Source organism: Ptychodera flava, chromosome 5, assembly GCF_041260155.1.
Source record: "Ptychodera flava strain L36383 chromosome 5, AS_Pfla_20210202, whole genome shotgun sequence".
In the NCBI taxonomy this organism is placed as follows: Eukaryota; Metazoa; Hemichordata; class Enteropneusta; family Ptychoderidae; genus Ptychodera; species Ptychodera flava.
In genome coordinates this window covers 7,880,194-7,899,837 of record NC_091932.1, presented here as the reverse complement: position 1 = coordinate 7,899,837, position 19,644 = coordinate 7,880,194, and the positions used below count along the sequence as shown (strand labels likewise).

Here is a 19,644-nt window from a genome sequence, read left to right as displayed (position 1 = left end):
TACAAAATACAGCAAAAGTAAAGACCTTTCAAAGCCTGATGTACCCTGCTAGACTATCATCAGTTATCTCATGATGGTTCAAAAAAGGTGAACCCAAAAAATGAAATTCAAAGTCACAATAAAATAAAGATATAAAAGCTCACGCAGTATCTAACCATAAAGTATATTGTTTAATTTGGATGGGTATTATGACAGGGTTTTCACTAGGATATCTGACCGGGCAGAATTTGAAAGTACAGGAGGAGAACACGCGAGAGGCTTAGAGGGAAAGTGTCACAGGGGCTTTCCCCTATCTTGCATGGAAATTTTTAAGATATTGATGTGCAATGGTGCAGTCTGGTGCAATCTGAGAGGTATTTTTCAATTTTTTTACTTAGTGAAACTGTTAGAATACCCCAAGGGGGAGAGCACGAGAGGGGGGTTCCTCCTCTCGTATTGGAAATTTTGAGAAATTGATATGTTTAATGGTGCAATCTGAGAGGAGTTTAAGTTTATTTTGCACTCGGTAAAACTGTTTGAAAATGACATTGAACACTGATATGTTTTACATTTTTTGCATGATCAGTGTTTGAGTCACAATATTTAACAACCAAAAATGACAATACAATTTGTGAAAAACAGTTCATATAAAGGAAAGTGAGGGCAACTCCACACATCGGCTCTACCAAGTTTGTTCAATATTACGATATGGTGAATAAAAGGATCATTGCATTTATTTTGTGTGGAATACATGGCGAGACACCAGTCAAATGATCCCCTTTAGATAGTGCCTATGCCATTGAGATATTGCAAGAGAAATCCTGAAATATGATTTCTTGGGTCAGAAGAAAAGGGAAGGAAAACATTGGGTGTACTGAGGTGTAAAGTAGACCTATGTAGTGCATGCTTATATCATAAGTGCTGGGAAAAAAACATAAGAATTGCGTGGTAAAAATATTTGTGCCGCCTATGGCGGCGCGCCGGCAAAGAATACCGTACATGAGAATAAAGTTTCCAAATTTAGCTAATTTCTGGTACATTGTGACAATTTTTTTTCACTTCTGTCTGTTATGACAATTATTTTTCCTCAGGCCATGACAGGATCAATTTTTTTTTCTTCTATCTCACCTGGTGACAAATTTTTTTTTCTCAAAATCCTCCATACCCCCTCCCCCAGAAATCAAATGGTTCTCCCCTTAATCCGTGAAGGTATGGAGGAAGTGCTATATCTCCATGGCGAAGGTAAACAAGCCAAACCAGCTTACTAAAACCACAGTGCTTTTGCTAAGGGCGGTAAGTAAGTAAATGTTACCGAGGTTCCCCTGTCATTTTACCCGGGTTCCCCTTAGTATATCAATGCAATCAGGTTAGGGGACAGAAGAAATGTTACCTGGCCATTTACGGAATTTTACCAGTGTTCCCAAACCTTAGCAAAAACACTGAACCACCTATTCAAGTCGCTCGATCACCGTGACGGACACGAGAGCACTTCTGCAAAAGGTGTGTATTTTTGTCGTCGTGGTAGCGAGGTACATCACGATCTCCGTGCAGAAAATTTCGAGATAAAAGACGGAATTGAGTCAACACTACAGGCCTACCATTCATTGTATTCGAGCAACGTCAATCTTCTGAGTGAAGCATGCTTCAACAATTGGCTCATCATGAGCGTCGGTCGTCATCGAAACGAAGGAAGCATCAGTTCCTATGTCAGGGATACATCGATTCAAAGAGAATGGCGGAAAAGTTGACATCTGCAATTGACATGACAGACCAAGTGTCTGTTAATGATGGCTACACCCAGAGTTCATCCGTTGCAACTGTAAATCATTATTCAGGTCAACAGTCTCGACCACTTGTAAACATTGGTTTCCCAAAATCAGCTGAGGTATCTCTTTTCGCAGGTGCTATGACCATCGGCAGAATTTCCATATTTTTCCAGGGACAGCACCAAACACGATTTGGATAATTTGATGGTGAAGTAATGCCGATTTAATCTACAAATGTAACCTCTTCTGCTTTTCTTTTTACATAACACACTTATTTTTATAAGTAATTTTTAATATTGCAACATTCAGCTATATGGCACCTAACACGTTTGAGAAATTTGAAAAATATGAAAATCCAATTATCCCAAATAAGTTCCAATCGTGTTACCAGTAGATGCTCGGACGTTTCCTCCCATTCGCAAAGTAATCCAATCAAACATTTCCAAAATTTTCCAAACTCAAGATAACAATGAAATAATTGAAGTTGCAGCATAAATAAAATTGCAATTGAAACTTTTTAATTTTCGATTTATTACGCTTGTGAGGTTTTCCAACAGTTCAAATTGAAATAGAAGTACATGTATTCCTAAAGTATGCATGAGTTAATTGTTAACTTTACAAATTAACAAAAAGTTCACTCATTCCTAGTTTGTCCATAGACAGTCTATGGTTTGTCGGATATTGGCTGTTGCATTAAAGACAGAAAAGATACAAATTATAGATTATTAAACTCTCTGCCATCCATGCTTTTTCAAAATAAGTGAATTGAACCATTAAAGTTATTCTTAATTATTTCATCACATATTGAATTAAATATTAATTTTCATATATCTCGTTTGTGTGACTATCTGTAGTCTAAATGTTCGTTGTAAAAATTGGATCATTAACTAATAACACATGATAACAGGGCGAGATCACGATTTGAACCCACGGTAATGCGACCACAATATATGAACTATACAAGTCAATGTGGTAGACTGAAAGTTCGTAGACACATATTTCGAAGATCTTACTTGGCTCCCAAGTATTATAAGTTGAATATGAATGTCTGCAATGACTGGACCAGTGCTAGCAAACCCTACATAGTCTCAAATGGAATTCCAGTCGTTCAGGACGCAAAACCGAAAGCAAAACAAAACATAGCAAAATAAAACAAAGACAAAATTATCCTTGTGTGACATTTCTCCGAATATGACGGTTTTGCAGGGGAACAAATGTTTGTTGGAAATCTTTGAAAGAAGGAGATCCACTTCATTCTAAGTCCTGCAAGGAGCAGGACTATTTAATTGTCAAGGGAGTTTTATATGCCCGTTACAAAACACGGACACTATACAAATACATACAAATTATAGAATTCACTAAAACACCAGCTGCTCTTTTTCCTAATTTGGTTCGATTTATGTTCTCACATCTTATTAAAACATAAAACTCATTTTTGGAGATTAGAACCATAGATATCAAGAAATGACAACGAGTAATGACCGTGTAAGGACAACTTACGGACAGTGATACGTTGCGCATTCAAAGTTTGCTTTGCTGTCAACGGAAATCCAATTTTCCATCAACGTAACAAGAAAGGTCATACTTTCACCTTTAACATCTTTTGTTTTCCAAATTTCATAAAATTTCGGCAAGAGTTTTCAGGTTTTGCCTCTAGCATCATGGCTGAAGCTGCTCCATATTCAAGATTCGAATTACTAACCTTTCAGTGATATTTGCAAAGTTTGTATAGAGTGAATATCGTTATATATTGGTTAGCAACCAAGAGAATGAAATTGACAACAAAGACGATAATAAATGAAATTCGACATTGCAGAGTCAAGTCCAACACATCAGAAACAATCTAACAGTACGAGTGTAAAATTGACTCGATAATGATCATTTTTGTAATCATGCACACCTTTATTCCAGACTTGTATTGGAACTTAGATCAGTAACTTGCATGAAAGAAAATTCCTGTAAAGCTCATCCAAAAGGCGAAAGAAAGCATACGTGACAACTCTACATAAACATACATACATACATACATACATACATACATACATACATACATACATACATACATACATACATTACATACATACATACATACATACATACATACTGACATACTGACATACATACTGACATAGTGACTGACATACATACTGACATAGTGACTGACATACTGACATACTGACTGACATACATACTGACATACATACTGACATACTGACATACTGACTGACATGCAACTGACATACATACTGACACACAGACTGCCATTCTGACAGATAGACAGACAGATAGCCAAAGAGACAGACAGGAAGACTGAAAAATAGACACTGGGCAGCTAATACCCTGTAACTTATTTTATCATATTTATATATATATTATATATACGCTAAAAACGCCAAGGGAACACACGATACATTAATTTGTAAATTCTACGGATGTTTCTTTGCTGCGCTTGGTATCAGGACTGTTTCTAGACCAACAAAGGGATCTCGACAGCCATAGTGGCAATGAAGGCAATTCCATAGCTGATGACCAGGATTCCTATGAATTCAACAACCTGCGTTAATGAATGAAAACCATGTCAATTAATGTATGATTTTGTATCGAAATACTAGTTATCGTGACTATCCACGAATTATCTCATAATTTTGACTATTCACATGTTAACTTTTAAGCAACGATTTGATGAAGACTTGAAATGAAGACTTGATAGTTACAAGCTTCTTGATGAAAAACCAGATTGAAAATGATGGCAGTATCTGTAATTGTCTAGAACATTAATGGTAAGTCACATGTCATATTCGGATAATGTCGGTGCAGAACCATGCTGTCATCACAAGAAAGTAAATTTCACTTCATCCAGGAATATGAAACTTAATTGTATTGAAAATGTCACTCATTAGCTTTAGAGATCAGCTTTAGAGTATAGTTTTCATACTGTCAGCTTGAGTGCACAAGATCTGTTAATTTGTTGTATAAATACTTACTAAGTGAAAATCTGTGTAGTACCATAGACTTTCAGATCCATAGGTATATGAGAAGATAATTCCGAGATGGACCAGATATGCACAGTAGTTTATTTTGGCTAACGGCAGCCAGAATCTGCATGATAACAATGCATTGACGGGACCTGATGAGGTACACAGACAAGATTCATAAAGAGCTCTATTTTTGCCTCACCGCACTCCTTGAGTGTGTTGTTGAGCAATAAAGTAAAGTAAAGTAAAGTTTATCAACATAACGAAAGATGAAAAACATATTATTTCAAGTTATATATTCTATCACAATGAATGAATTAGAATATTGACTGGCCGCAATGTACCACGGATTCAGATTATTCTAGCATGTGATATTTTTACCGTTCTATGTTGTATCAAACGATGGAAATTAGAAGCAATGCAATAATATCATACATAAGGCACTTCATATTCGTATATTTCTCATCTCTAAATAAAATAAAAGAAGATTGCGCTTGTATTTTTTACTTGCCTCCATTGCCAGTAGCACAGGCGAATATCACCCATCCAATGGACACGGAGAACGCAAATCGATGCAAAACATTGTAGATGACTGCTGCAAACTGGGTTAAGCGATGACCTGTTGCTGTGGGATACACACCGTAGACAACAGCTAACGCGATAGCGGCAGCAACACACCAAAGGAACACATTCAAAATCTGTAGAAATAAACGGTATCCATTACAGAGTGTTGTCCCACTTGTCCCACTCAGATTGTTTGTTATAAAACCATTTATAAATGTTCACATGTTTATCACACTGCTCAAAAACTGAGCGACAGGTTCGACAAATAGAAAGCTCTTTGTGCGGACAATTGTTGCACAATTCCTGGTCACTTCACTAACAGCACTACAACAGAACAGTTCTGTTCGATGTCACGCAGTGTGTGCCTCATCAAGATTCTGACGTAGACAGATTGCCACAATGTCATCATGTAAACAAGTAGCAAGTTCATACTGTTTCCTCGTCCTTCACGCTGACGAAGGTTCCCTACATAAGTTAAACTGCACGGCAAAAGGCCCATTGCAAATCCACACGCTTTCTTATGAGTGTCACCACCAGGACTTTCTCAGAGACAAGCTTGTGTCAGGCATACGCTTAGTGTAAAGACCCTTTTAGGCTGCATTCACAAATACTGGGAGGGCGCTACAGGAATTCGAATTCAGGGGGAATTTGAAAATTCTGGGGCGTCTAGAGAGGGGACTGGAAGGTTTTGCTCTGTGTGCAAGGGGATCTGAAAATAATTTGGTTCCTTACTTTTTTTATTTTCAGATACCATAGTTTGATAGGCAATTAAAAATCATCCAACAGTTCTAATGCTAGTAATAATTGAAAAAAATCTATCACCACTTTATCCATTTCATCACTTTCATTTTGCAAAAATTTAAAATTATATTATGAATGCCATTGAATTTTCATATTAAGTAGACCTTGTAACGGGACAGTGAAACTGTTGATATTTTTTCCAATATTTCCGTGCGATGTATTGAATACAGTTTCCATGCTATCTTTCTACAACACTGCGAACAAATTATATCATACCAGTATATTGATGGCGCAAATACAGCTGTCTGATTAGTCGAGACGTAACAATAACGTGATATATTCGTGATATAGAACGGTTGGCACACGCGCGAATTCACGGCAAGGGCAAAAATCCTTTTTTGGCGTTCCATACCAGAATTTCTATACTGTTATATTATAATAGCAATTAATCACACCCAGTGACGGTATACCACTCGATTTTGACCAGTTCACTTCGTATATGTAGTCGCTATCGCTCATGCATATATGTCATGAACTGGTCAAAATTCCGTGGTATACCGTCGCTGGGTGTGATTTATTGCTTAAATATTCAACTTCTCAACAAAGCGTATATATGTAAACACTACTGCTGATAAATGAATAAGCGTTCAGGCTGAAAGTAGTATGTCAATGATGCAAATGCACAGTACACATACACAGGGTGTATTGGCAAGATGAATACTGGACAATTCAACATTCTCAGCAAGAACGCCCAGTTGTATAATCTGAACAAAAATATAGTCAACATTATCCAAGTTAATACAGTTACTACCTTGCTACTACCTATACGGACAGTGTCACTGTATACCGGCAGTGACAGCGATAGATCTGACTCTGACTGATTCTGATGTAGTTGAAGAAGTCTCAGTTTGGGTCATATGACGCTTATGACAGTTAAAAATATTTGTGTACAAGATCAGGCCCGGAGAGAAACACATGGAAGACCAGGAGACTTAATGACAGTTACAAATAAACAATGACCAAAACTTTGAAAAGGGACAATAGGTGTAATATTGACTGTGGTAGACCAAGAAATGCATTTCCTTGAATGTTTATAAACTTTCCTTCTATTCCTGTATGACTACCTATATTTGTAATTTTTTAATAAAACATTGTCCATAGAGAGCTACCAAGATGTGAACGATCTGTAAGTATATTAAACTTTTATTTTTGTCAATATTATGTTGTGTGTCAACATCAGTTTTTGAAGTAAATATTTTTAAATCATGTTGAAATGTTTTGAACTTAGTCACGCAGCCAGAGTATGAATACGCAGCTGTGTCATCGTACATTGACATATTAATCACATCGTATATTGGACTGAAATGGGACTGCCAGCAATATTAGTGTACATAACACATACGAAGATTGTGTTGATTTGCTGAATACTGAATATTTAATACGATAAAATTTGGAATTATAGATTTGAGTTGATACAAAAATCTAAAATACTGGAAAGAGTTACAAATGTTATTCCGTAATATAGTTTGCTAAAGGATATACGATCGAAAAAATGAAAATGTTGCCATATTTTTGCATTAGGGATTTTTGAATTCCAGTTTGTTAGAATAATCAAACATTAAAAAAGATGAGATCATCATGCTTGATTTTCTACATACTGACGACGAAAAGTCACTGTTTTTCACGAAAATCACTTAATATCAAAATATAAAACCATCCATTTCAAGTTCATACGTTGAATGAAATGTTACAATAACAAAAGACTTTGACAGTAAATATTCTTAAGTTATATAAAAAGTGTGTGAATACATGGAATTATTTATTTTTTCCAAATTTGCCATTATTACACCCAAAATTTCAGAGATTATATGTTTTGTTTGACGGAATATTTCTATCTCCAAACATTGTTAATTTTCTAAAACCTTTACAAGTAACGTTTAGATCATGTCCTTTAAAGAATAAAACAAATTTTTGGGTTATAGGTCACCGTGCTCAGATTTTTCACTTTTCAGCAAAACGAAGCATGGAGTTCAATTGCATACTCCTCCATGATTGTCATTTTGACGCTTCAGAGCGGGTACCAACAATGATCCAGCCAGATTTTGATTGACTCAAGTCGGTTTAGACAAACAAATCCAAAACGTCTACTGATGCATTTACAAATAACAGAAGTAAATGTTGACGACGTTAAACCACTACAGAATATTTATTCGTGCGTCATAAAAAGTAGTGTACGTCGTACATTTATGTGCAGAACTGTGCAACACGTGTTTCTTTCTTCTGGGCGTACATCTCTAATAAATATTTGACCAAATGATAGCACGGGACCTTGACAATTGTTGTCATGCAGAAGGGGTTTTAAATTTTTCAGGATACTGAGGGGCGGATTTTGATAGCAATTCCGCAAGCTCCCAGTATTTTGTTTACAGCCTATAGGGTCTGTGGTCCGGGTAATGATCCAATCTATAGGTAAATGTCGAGGATCTGGCTTATTTCCTATAACGTATTTTAACGGGAATACGGGTGTTCATATTAAAATACAGTATCATAATTAGAAGCTATAATGAGCACAGGCGTCATTTGTCGGCAGTATCCATACTAAAACAGACACTTTGACTAAAAATTCGGTGACTGTAAGAGAGCTTTTTTGACCCACATGGATTGTCATGTATATAGGAAAACGTAAGACTGACCTTATTGATTCTGACAGTCTTTCCCTTTAATTTGAACAGCACGTAGCCTAGGCCAACACCGACAAGATACTGAGGTATTCTATAGTATGGTTTGGAATATATCCATTCACCTGTTTCATATTTGGCTTGCCGATAAAGCCTGTGAGAAAATCGATGAGAAAAATGATGATTTTGACAATCATTAGGATTTAGTACCGTCGTATTATTTGTATTATTTTTAAGGTAGAATGCGCCTCGGGGAACATATATTCTGACTCTCAAATTTTCACAACAATTTGGTCTACAATGTTGAAGTTCACGGAGTTAATGAAGTTTTTACGGGCTTATTTTTGTGAAAATCGAAGTTCATTTTTCTCCATAGAGTTAATACAGGATGGCGCCTATTTTGAATTTTTATTTGCACGGTGCCCCTGATTTTATCCTTGATTTCGAAAAGGAATCGTTTAATGTTTCCTCATGAAAAGTTTGGGCAGAAGTGTCTTTTACTTTTGAAGCGCCAATACCTTAATTGTTGATCGATTGTTACGCTATAACATGTAGATATGGTGAGGAACAGAAAAGAAAATTAATTCTAACTGTGCTGAAACGATATAGAGAAGATGCGAATCTACAGTTAAAGATTTATGCTACATACAGCATGAAGCATTAAAATACGAACATTATAACTCGCAAATGTAACGATTTGCTTTGCTAAACAAATAAATACTGATTCTGACATTCATGTTAGATTTTAATCAGATTTTCGTACTCTATGGTGCACACACGAGAATAGCTTTGTCAGTGCTTCGAAATTCCATTCACAACGGTTCTTCTGATCAGGTTCTGCTTTATAGGTGCACAATATTAGCTCCATAATAGTGGCGTCATTTTCGACAATCAGAAACAGACTGAGTGTTTTCGTATTATCGATGACAAATCAAAGTTGAAGCTTCCTTGAAACAATCAGAGATACTTAGTTTACAGGGAGTGAGCAGTATTTCTCGTACATACCTTGTATCCATGCCAACGGGCATACCTTGAACAGTGGCTAGGTAGGCACATATTCCAAAGGAACATAGAGTGGTTCCAATGCTGAGAAACAACCCAGCTTTCCAGGATCTGGATGATTTCAAAAGGGGCGTCACATGAGAAATGTACAAAGGAGACACATGAGATGCTTCTACAGCGTTACAGTTTAGTTTATATAATTACAGTGAAAAGGTTTCGGTTTTCAAACCTTTAGGATTTATAGGCAAGAGATAAAGAGAGAAGAATAATGAAGATTACTGGACACTGACTGCATTTCACTTTTATACTAGTAACGTTGTGGGGTCCTTAAGGTAATATATGGTGTAATTGCTAAAGGCTAAACAGAGAAATAGCTAAATTCCGTGAATTAAGTATTGCCAAGTTTTTTCTACCACGAAATAACTCTTGTTTTGACGTTCCAATGTTGTAATACGCTGTCGATTGAAGTCAACGTGAATTTTAACGGACATAGGCAGAGGTGTAAATGTCAGGAGTAGTTAAAATTGCTACAAGTGTTTTTACATACAGACCGACCGTGCAAAACTTACTTGTAAAAAGTAACAATGAAGACTGGGCTGATGACATAAAGCTGCATGTCAACTGCAAGATACCACGACCATCCCATACACACAACATACTAGAAATAGGAGAATATGTTTTATAATCATAACTAACATTCAGTTGATCAAACTGCATCATGTTAACAATTCTATTTGGACACAAAAGTTCTTAACATGATAAAACATCGAGGGAAACAAAAAAACTAACACCTTGCAACTAGTCGATGTCAAAAGGACAACATAAAACCTTGTATCGATGAAGCATTCTTAGGAACGAGAATATCTTATGGGAAAGATGTTTTCTTTAAGCCAGTAGCTTCTACTACTCATGTTGCTTGTGAATGACAAATATTGAAGATTTGTCTTCTTCGACGTCGAAGAGTTCAACAAATATACCTTTCAATATTTAGTATACTTGATTAGAAGTCATTTTGGAGCGGTTTTTGCCGTTTTGTTTTTCATGCTTGCTCAGTAGCAGTGTCACGTTCTAAGCAATTTTGCTACATATTTGGCCATGCAGAAATCTGATACACGTAACACTCGCTAGCAATAAACTATCAAACTCTACTATTATAACACCAAACGAGGGCGATAGAGATTCCGATAATCTATCAAACACAAAAATGACAATAAACATGTATTTACTTCACGAAGTATTCCTGGGAATGGATATAGATTATTGATGTACAGCAAATTTGTCCACCAAATATTTTGACAAGTTTCCTGGGCGCTGTACCAAGAGAACCACCATACACCATTCCCCATGTGTAGAGTCAGCGTGGCGTACATCATCAGGCAAAACGCATATACGGGTGTCAGTCTCCAATAGCGATGTAAATAGAACAGCCACCAGCGGTGTTTTCCGGGCCCACCACACTTATCAAACTGTTGGAGTGTCCAGTAACTGGCTAACAGTCCACTGCAATGACAGCAAGACCGTGTTATTTCTGAACGGGGTAGATAAACAATATTCCAAAAACTATTCTTCTAATTGTTAGGAAACGTTCAGTTGTTATGGTTTGATCCGGGTCGGCAGAATCCGGCCGTTGGGTCATTTCAAATGCAAATCTGTACAGTGGTGTCATGGTTTTATTTATTTTCACAAAGTATGGGGAGATTGGTTGATTTATAGTAAAAATGTTACCGATCGAAAAGCTGTGTTTTAGTATATTAAAAACTATGTTTGACAACAAAGAACGTTCTCAGAGTGTTTTCATTTTCCTTGAGTAATTTCATTATTGTCTGAATACAATTATTATCTGTTTTATTATTATTTTTCCGGGCAAGTTTGTGAAGGCTTGTAATAAATTGTGCCAACATACTTATGAAGTACATTCACTTAATGAACGCAATGAACTTCTGGAAAACTTACTGTTTATATAGAAACAAAGATAAATACATAGTAGATACATAGATATATAAATGCATGCATACATACATCATACTTATATACCATATATATATATATATATATATATATATATATATATATATATATATATATATATATATATATGAAATTATGAAAGGTAACAGAAGCACAAAACTTTTAAACCGTGTCCATGCAAATAGTGCATTACCTGAGGACAAAGAATGCCTCGACGCCGAGAAATCCTTGCCACAGGACGGTTGCTGTCCATCTCTTATTGAGAACACCCCATATATAGCTATAATTCTCTGCAAGTACTGCCATAATAAAATATATAAATAATGTAAATAATTCTAAGAAAAACAATTTCAAGTTTTAATTTCATGTCAAATATCAAATAGGACGAAATCAGACGAAATGTACTGCTATTTGTATCTTTATTAGTCGCTGTAAAGGGAAGAAGGAGCATGGCAGTGAGAAAGCAAACACATAATACTCACTGAAGCCAGTAGGAGTTTGACCTATCCAGACGTACACATGCATCAAGACGATCCAAAACATACTGATTACACGGATGCCATTTAAACAAGAAATATTGCTTTGTCCAGCGTCAGTATGCAATATCTGTCGGCCAGATTCAAGAATGGAGAAATTTCGTAGGCATTGAGTTATTGTGCCTGTAGGAGTGAAACAATATGCTTTAATAAATCTGAGAAATTATAAACAGAATATATTTCTGATGACCTATTTGTCTGTCTGTCTGTCTATCTGTCTGTCTGTCTGTCTGTCTGTCTGTCTGTCTGTCTGTCTGTATGTATGTATGTATGTATGTATGTATGTATGTATGTATGTATGTATGTATGTATGTATGTATGTATGTATGTATGTACCGTATATTCGTATATATTGCAGAGAGACGATATACTCCTACAAATAACTGCAAGTATTACGCGGAAATTCCTTATATTTCCTTATTCACAGCGATTATAGGACGGTAAACCTATCAGAGTTTTGGCGTCTTGGCAATCACAAACTGTTGGAGCGACATAGACATAACATTACTTTAAATACTAGTGTAACACGATTGGAACCAATTTTGGATAATTGGATGGTGAAGTAATGCCGATTTAATCTACAAATATAATCTCATCTGCTTTTCTTTTTACATTACACACTTGTTTTTATGAGTAATTTGCATTATTGCAACATACAGCTGTACGGCATCTAACACTTTTGGGAAATTTGCTAAATATTGAAAGCCAATTGTCCCAAATGTGTTCCAATCGTGTTAATGTATACGTGTACGTGTTTGCATTTATGTGTAAAGGAAAACAGTTATGTACCTCGATAGTTGGTGCCGGAGGTCATGGAAAATTGACTGTCTTCATTAAGCTGATTAAGGTCTTGACTCTCCGTCTGGACTACTAATTCATAGTCAGCTTCACTTTTAGGTGGATTTTCTGATTTCCTTTTACAAGTGACGTCAAATGCTGTGCCAACAATTATAACCGCCAGTAATATCGTACATACAACTCTTAAAACAAATGAACGGAAAAGAAAACACACAATGGGTAAGAATATTGTTAACACTACCCTACTATTTGTTAGCAATGCATTGCAAGGTTATCGGTATGTCACAGAAGGACGCACACACGTGTGTAATGCAATCTTGTATCGTGTTTGCAAAGGAAGAACCGATTCCGAAGTCATGGTGTTGCACAGTTCCCAATTCAGATATTTTACCCGCTGAGGGAGCACCATTTGCGGTACACGTCATCTGGTTATATTGAATGTTTACAACTAATGCCCATAAAATTTTCCATTCTACAGACAGCTTTGAATGCTTGTGTATTTGTCAGCTTACATGGCTACGATATCTCGTGTCCGTAGAGAATAATCTCGAACACAATGAACGGACGTTGAATAGGCATAATGTGGACTGGACTGTTGCTGTCGAAAACCTGAAAAAAATAAGAAATTGGAAAGTATTATTATTTATAACAATAACAACAGCAGCAACAACATCAACGGCAGCAGCAGCAGCAACAACAACAACAACAACAACAACAACAACAACAACAACAACAACAACAACAATAATAATAATAATAATAATAATAACAATAATAATTTCACAATGAAAATTATTATGATCATGGTAGTGGTGATGGCGTTATCAATGTAAGAGTAAATTTCATGGAAAAAATACCCATTAAATAAGTTTAAATACCTCCTGAGACGAATATTGCCACATCATCTTCTGTACAGGAATCTGGGAAACATGTTCCGATGAAGAGCGTTGTTTCGTTCTGCGAGACATAATAAACGGGATAAGTAGAATTTTGTCGCGCAATCAACGCCGAAATTAATCAGTTTGAATTACAGCACTTTCGTCTAGAACGTATATCATTTTTTAGTCAGAATACCTTCCATTTAAAGCATCGCACTTTCGTTTAGAGCTGAAACACATTCGTTTTGAGTACAAGCAGATTTATTTTTAGTCAAAACACTTTTAATTTTAAGATAGCATATTTTTTGACAAGTTAAGCTGATATCATTTTTCACCTGTACACTTTTGATTCGAAGACGAGAGTATACGAGCCATAGTGACACGCATAAGCATTCTGTCTGGCGCGTAACGAAGGATTTCTGTGTTATCTCCACCCCAATGTGGGGGTCACAGGTGATTGTAGTTGCCAATGTGGTATACGCAGCTCAGAAAGAATGGCCTTTTACATTACTCTACACTGAACACTCCTAACGCCTGTGTGTGGGGTGTGTCGGGTCTTTGCGAACCAACGTAAATTACGGCTACGTCTCGCCATATAGCTAATCAACTCTTTACATAAATCATCCAAACACAATATACATTTACAATACATACACTTCCATACTCAAAACACAAACAACCACGATACGAACTATGTGCGGAGTTTACCTTTTATATCACTTTTAATATTAATCGAAACACTATAACCTTTGTCTTTCATAATACTGAGTAACTTACCATATTTATGTCTATTTACCACAACGTGGTTACAATGCAACATTCTTACCCATAAGTTTGAATGCCGCAAGTTTGGTGATGTTTCTTTAAATACAAATCACGTCGACAATTCAGATCGTAAGTTATATTATTCAGGTACATTGTTCCCGATGTTTTCTCCGAATTAGGATTTCATAACCCTTGCACGGTAATGAATTTTATACATTTGAAACACACATGAGACACCAAGACACCAACAAACACACACAACAGATCATGGACTGAAATTAACAGCACAAAAGAAAAGTGAGTCTTTTTGAGATCGTCTGCCGATAAAATATTACTGTCCAAACAATTTTACGTTGCAAAAGATAATTTTGAAAGAATGCACGTTTTTTAAAAGTTCTTTAAAAGTTTATTATTTATCCTCCATCTGGTCGAGTAACTTCGGCTTTGTTATTAAAGGTATGAAACTGAAGCTGACGCTGAGTAGCGTCATTTTCAGAGTTCCAGAAAGGTCATGTTAATCCGAGGATGATATCATGCCAACTTTAAGCTCGTAATCTGGAGAGCGTAGCTCAAATCTGCAGAGCCTACGTTAAAGCTGCAGAGCGTACATCAACTCTGACGAAGACATTACTATCAGCAATGCGTAGGTCAAATTTGAAGAAGGATATTGTATTCTGACGAGGGATAGTGTCGTTTTCGGCAACGGTATCCATGCAACTCATGAACACTCACATTTGACAAGAAATCGACATCAGTGTCCTAGGGGTGCTTGCAACTTAGGGAGCGTTCAGTATTATGGCCGAGGGTGGGCCTGCAAATACTTCCTATAGGCTACATCAGTCAAAATCAGTGAACCCAGCTACCCCATTGCACCCAGCTACCCGATAGACTGACCCCTGTCGCTTGGCTTGTCTCGCCAGAGCAGTTACTGTTCACTCCACGATCTAAGCACCAGCCTAGCACCTGGCCTTTCAGTCTGCTGAGGTTCATTCCTTAAATTTGTTCTGTTTTGATATTTGTATGCCTACAGACTTGGAGCAAGTTTACCATTGCACGAGAAAATGGATGAACCCCCTTTAAGATGACAAAAATTCCATGACCCCTCCCCAATCGCTTGAGTAAAGCAGAACACACAAACACCTCTTGAGGTGGGGGGGGATAAAATCCAATAAAATATTCTGAGATTTTTTCATATGACACCCCAAACAAAGTCACAATGCGCTAACGATCAAATCTCCCCTTCTGACTTGCTAAAATCTTGAAATCCCCCTAAAAGGGATTTGACAGAAATTACAGGTGGTTGTAATTTTTTGCATAAGCATTTTTGAAGGGTCATGAAATGTCATGCATGCCTTTTGGGGAGGGTCACAATTTATCGCGAAACTATTAGAAGGCAAAATGGTGGCTGATATAATGCTTTGTCCTAAAATATCACATCATATTTCATGGGAGTGTATTGGGCACACAATATTTTACCATAAAAGACAATCTATATCTGTGCATTCACACATTTCTGATGATTCATGTAAATGTACTTTGCTTGCAGTGACAGGTAAAAGTGCGTGTGTTTACAAAAATTTGATATTTGGATTTAATTGATAATGTTGATACACTTTACATGGTAGTCTATGAGAAAACTATGTGATACTTTTTCAATACAAAACTAGCAATATCTATGCATTTATAGACGTCTAATAATTGACATAAATGTACTTGATTGGAATAGCATTGTTACAACTCGCATGCGTACAAAAACTTGATTTTTTATAGCCGTTTGATAAATCATTTATACCTGATTAGACTTGGGTGGTTAAAATGTTTATGTGTGTGCAAGAAAGTTGAGTTTGAAATTTCACCGAAATGTTGATTCACTATACATATGACTATACTATGAATACTTTCTGGATTTTGGCCTTGATGAATGCCCCTTATAGAATATCCCTAAAGATGCCGTAATTAATTATCGTAATGTTCTCGTTCCACTCGTGTTAAATTGTCAAGGAGTTTAAATGACCAAGTCACCACGGCTGGCACAAGAGACATTAGAATCAGGTATGTGGTGGGACACAATGATTGAATCATCGGTCTGTTGCACGTCCTTGCTGAAATAGCTCGCAATAATCACTGTGGTCGATAATACACTGTTCTTAACTTTTGTTCATCCACTCTTGAAGTCTCATTAGGAGTAACCTTTGAATCCTTTTGTTCATTTATCAGCAATAGCATTTTTACACAATGGATCGTGTTTATAAGGCCGATAGTTTGTATTTCAACCTACTATGGAATGAAGAATAAAAACTATATTTTGTGAACAAAATAATGAAAATATCATCATAAGTTGAAGCTTTTGTCCTTTTAAGGTTACATGCGCCTCGTTGACGGATATTCAGACTCTCAAACCTTTACAATTCTTTTCTGATCTACCACTTGTTTTCACCGTCTTAGATTTTCGAAAATCGAAAATGTAATTTTTCTCCATAGAGTTAACACAGGGGTGGCGGCTTTCAAATATCGGTTGATATTGGGGAAATTTGTTTCTCTAGTACCAAAATTTGCACGGTGACGCCGACTTTTATTCTTGATTTTGAAAGAGAATGGTTGAAAGATTCCTTGGGGAAAGTTTGAACAAAAGTTTAAGGCTTTCCTTTTCGAGGTGCATACTACCTTAAACTATATCTCAGTCTCGAAGCAAAAGATGAGAGTACAAACATCACGTGACACATACTTGGCTGAACAACGTATTCGTGACGCAATACTGGCCTCCAAAATGAAGATTTGTTTTCTCAGCTTTACCCCGCCGACACATCCAATAATGACCGAGGTCTTGCCGATCATAGGTCACGTCATAATCTGTCCTGAATGAGCCGCTTGATTCGTACACTGTAAAGAACATAGTAAAGGAAGGTCACAGAACGGGCGTCAGTGATCTTTTGAAATACCTATAGTTTGACGGTTTGTTTTAGCTGTGTAAAGACACCATGAATCCAGGAGAAGTGTGAGAAATAAACCAAAGAAAACTTTTCTTACTAAATGTGTAATTCAGCTTTTGACAGTAGTATGCTAAGTAAAACGTTTCAGAACAAACATGTATTCTGTTTGCCGCTTTGACCCATTCGGTTCCGACGCCGTCAGATAAACATCGGCCAGGACTTTACACAATGAAGCAAATGGGCAGCAAGCACTAACAACCGTGGGAGGAATTGGTCCTATTCATTCTCCCTTTAGTATGAAGGCATGCATCAGTTAGCAACTGCTGCCCCCCCCCTTCGGTGCATGGAGTTTGAAAACAGTGCTACGTGTTCTCCGTGGTCGACCTTTATTAATGTCGCTTGCCTAGGATTTGGTCACGATTTACTTGACAGGACAGACGGAGATTATTTGAAATTTACCAAATAGACTGGCGTATGTAACGTCATATTGCCAAAAAATATATAGAGAAGATGCTGCACACTGTACATGCGCTAAGGAAATGCCATGCGCCCGATGAAGTCGTCTCTTGTTTGCCTCCATGATTTCACATGTGTTTCTGACATGTGTCATCACATTATATGGATAATTGACGGCGTCCATTATTTAGATATCAAAAATATATTTACGAACTCTTAGATGCTATCTGTCTTTATCTTAAACATTAAACAGGCCATGTTTGCTATTCCCGCGAGAAACCATTTATTATAAATAATTGTTACGTTATAAAAAAGCAGTCGACAAATAGATGTTTGTCAATAAATTGAAAACAAGCCTCACGTCCTTTTATACATTACGATTTCAATAATGCGAAAACCAAATGCGCTGCCCGATATAGGGGGTAATGTTAACTGCCCGGTCTTCAATCAGATAGCATGAGAAAATAAAATTAACAATTGTCTAAGGCTAATGTAGAGTCACTTTATACTAATGTTGACACAGGACTTGCTGACTTACTTTCTCGTGCGTAGTTCTTTGCCATCAGCAGATCCAGACCAAACTCCTGCATGTTACGGTAACATGACAGTGTGACGTTCTTCAGTGGGTTCCCTGTAGCGTTAGGGTTTGGCCACTCTGTCAGTACGGCAAATACAGGATCCATGATATTCGATTTAAGCGCATTTGCAATGAGCGAAGTTGCCATAAGTACAAAGAGATTGCAAATTACAGACATGGCACAACCCAAAAAGTGTATCAGAGCGTTTAAAGGATGGCGTTGGACTTCACTGACGGTACAGTGCGATTGACAAACCGGAGAACTAGCTTATGAGCAATGCAGAGACAACAACCGCAGCGGCCCACTTCCGAATGTCGTGAACGTTCATTGACCTGCAAAAGAAGCCTTGACATGGCGTAAATAAGATATCAAGGACTCATTTACAAAACACAGCAATAAACACGCTTAAAATCCAGGAAGGCGCTGTATTCGATAAAGGACCCACGATTATTATATAACAACCATTTTGCCATCCTCGCGGTCGACGAAAAGTTGTCGGTGAGGATCGGAAAGTTTTGGAGAGGAACATGGTAGATCATACTCGTACTCATCGAGTAACTCCTTGGTAGAGCAGTAACCTTTGACTAGTATTAAATTGGTGAATAACGTAATTCATCGAAAATTTGACAAATAAGAAAAAATAAAGCAAATTCAAATTGTTTTTTGATAACCTGAGAACTGATAAGCTCAACTTTACCAAGTCATTTATAAATATGACGCTCATTTATAGAGTCACAGTGAGCAAAAAAGTCCAAAATTTTGACCTATATCTCAGGGAATCGTACAGGTTCACAAGTCTGTTGACTTTTCATAATCTGAATATAAGACTATCTATGAGAAAACTGCCACTCACACCACAACGGTAAACAGTTCCTGTCAGATAATGTTAGATAAAACCAATATTTCGCTAGGTCACGAAGCACTGAATTCGTTGAAGTACCCGCCCCGGAGGTGACTACTCAGTCACACGAAGGACGATAGTTAGAACTGTAGGATAAAACAGGGCGAAGAAAGATGTATCGATCAACCA

General features: G+C 36.9%; 1 protein-coding gene across 1 annotated transcript; it reads right to left on the bottom strand.

Annotated features, from left to right (window-relative positions):
- Window positions 1–5,221: 5,221 nt before the first annotated feature.
- LOC139132909 (nose resistant to fluoxetine protein 6-like) lies at window positions 5,222–18,924 on the bottom strand. The gene is made up of 12 exons (XM_070699267.1): window positions 18,575–18,924; window positions 17,376–17,530; window positions 13,886–13,964; window positions 13,520–13,616; window positions 12,999–13,189; window positions 12,156–12,332; window positions 11,867–11,972; window positions 10,932–11,205; window positions 10,275–10,363; window positions 9,709–9,816; window positions 8,719–8,857; window positions 5,222–5,418 (listed from the first exon to the last, which is right to left on the bottom strand). Exons 1-12 carry the CDS (start codon window positions 18,789–18,791, stop codon window positions 5,224–5,226), a joined length of 1,827 nt encoding a protein of 608 aa, XP_070555368.1. The 5' UTR covers window positions 18,792–18,924; the 3' UTR covers window positions 5,222–5,223.
- Between the last annotated feature and the right edge of the window lie 720 nt (window positions 18,925–19,644).

What these genes read in the sequence shown, in the direction of transcription:
- LOC139132909 (XM_070699267.1), bottom strand. Translation starts at nt 18,791, where the DNA reads ATGTCTGTAATTTGCAATCTCTTTGTACTTATGGCAACTTCGCTCATT. An exon ending in GGCAATATTCGTCTCAGGAG is followed by an intron (nt 13,617 to 13,885) that starts GTATTTAAACTT and finishes TATTTTTTTCAG; the next exon opens with GTTTTCGACAGCAACAGTCC. An exon ending in TCCCAGGAATACTTCGTGAA is followed by an intron (nt 10,364 to 10,931) that starts GTAAATACATGT and finishes TCCTATTTCTAG; the next exon opens with TATGTTGTGTGTATGGGATG.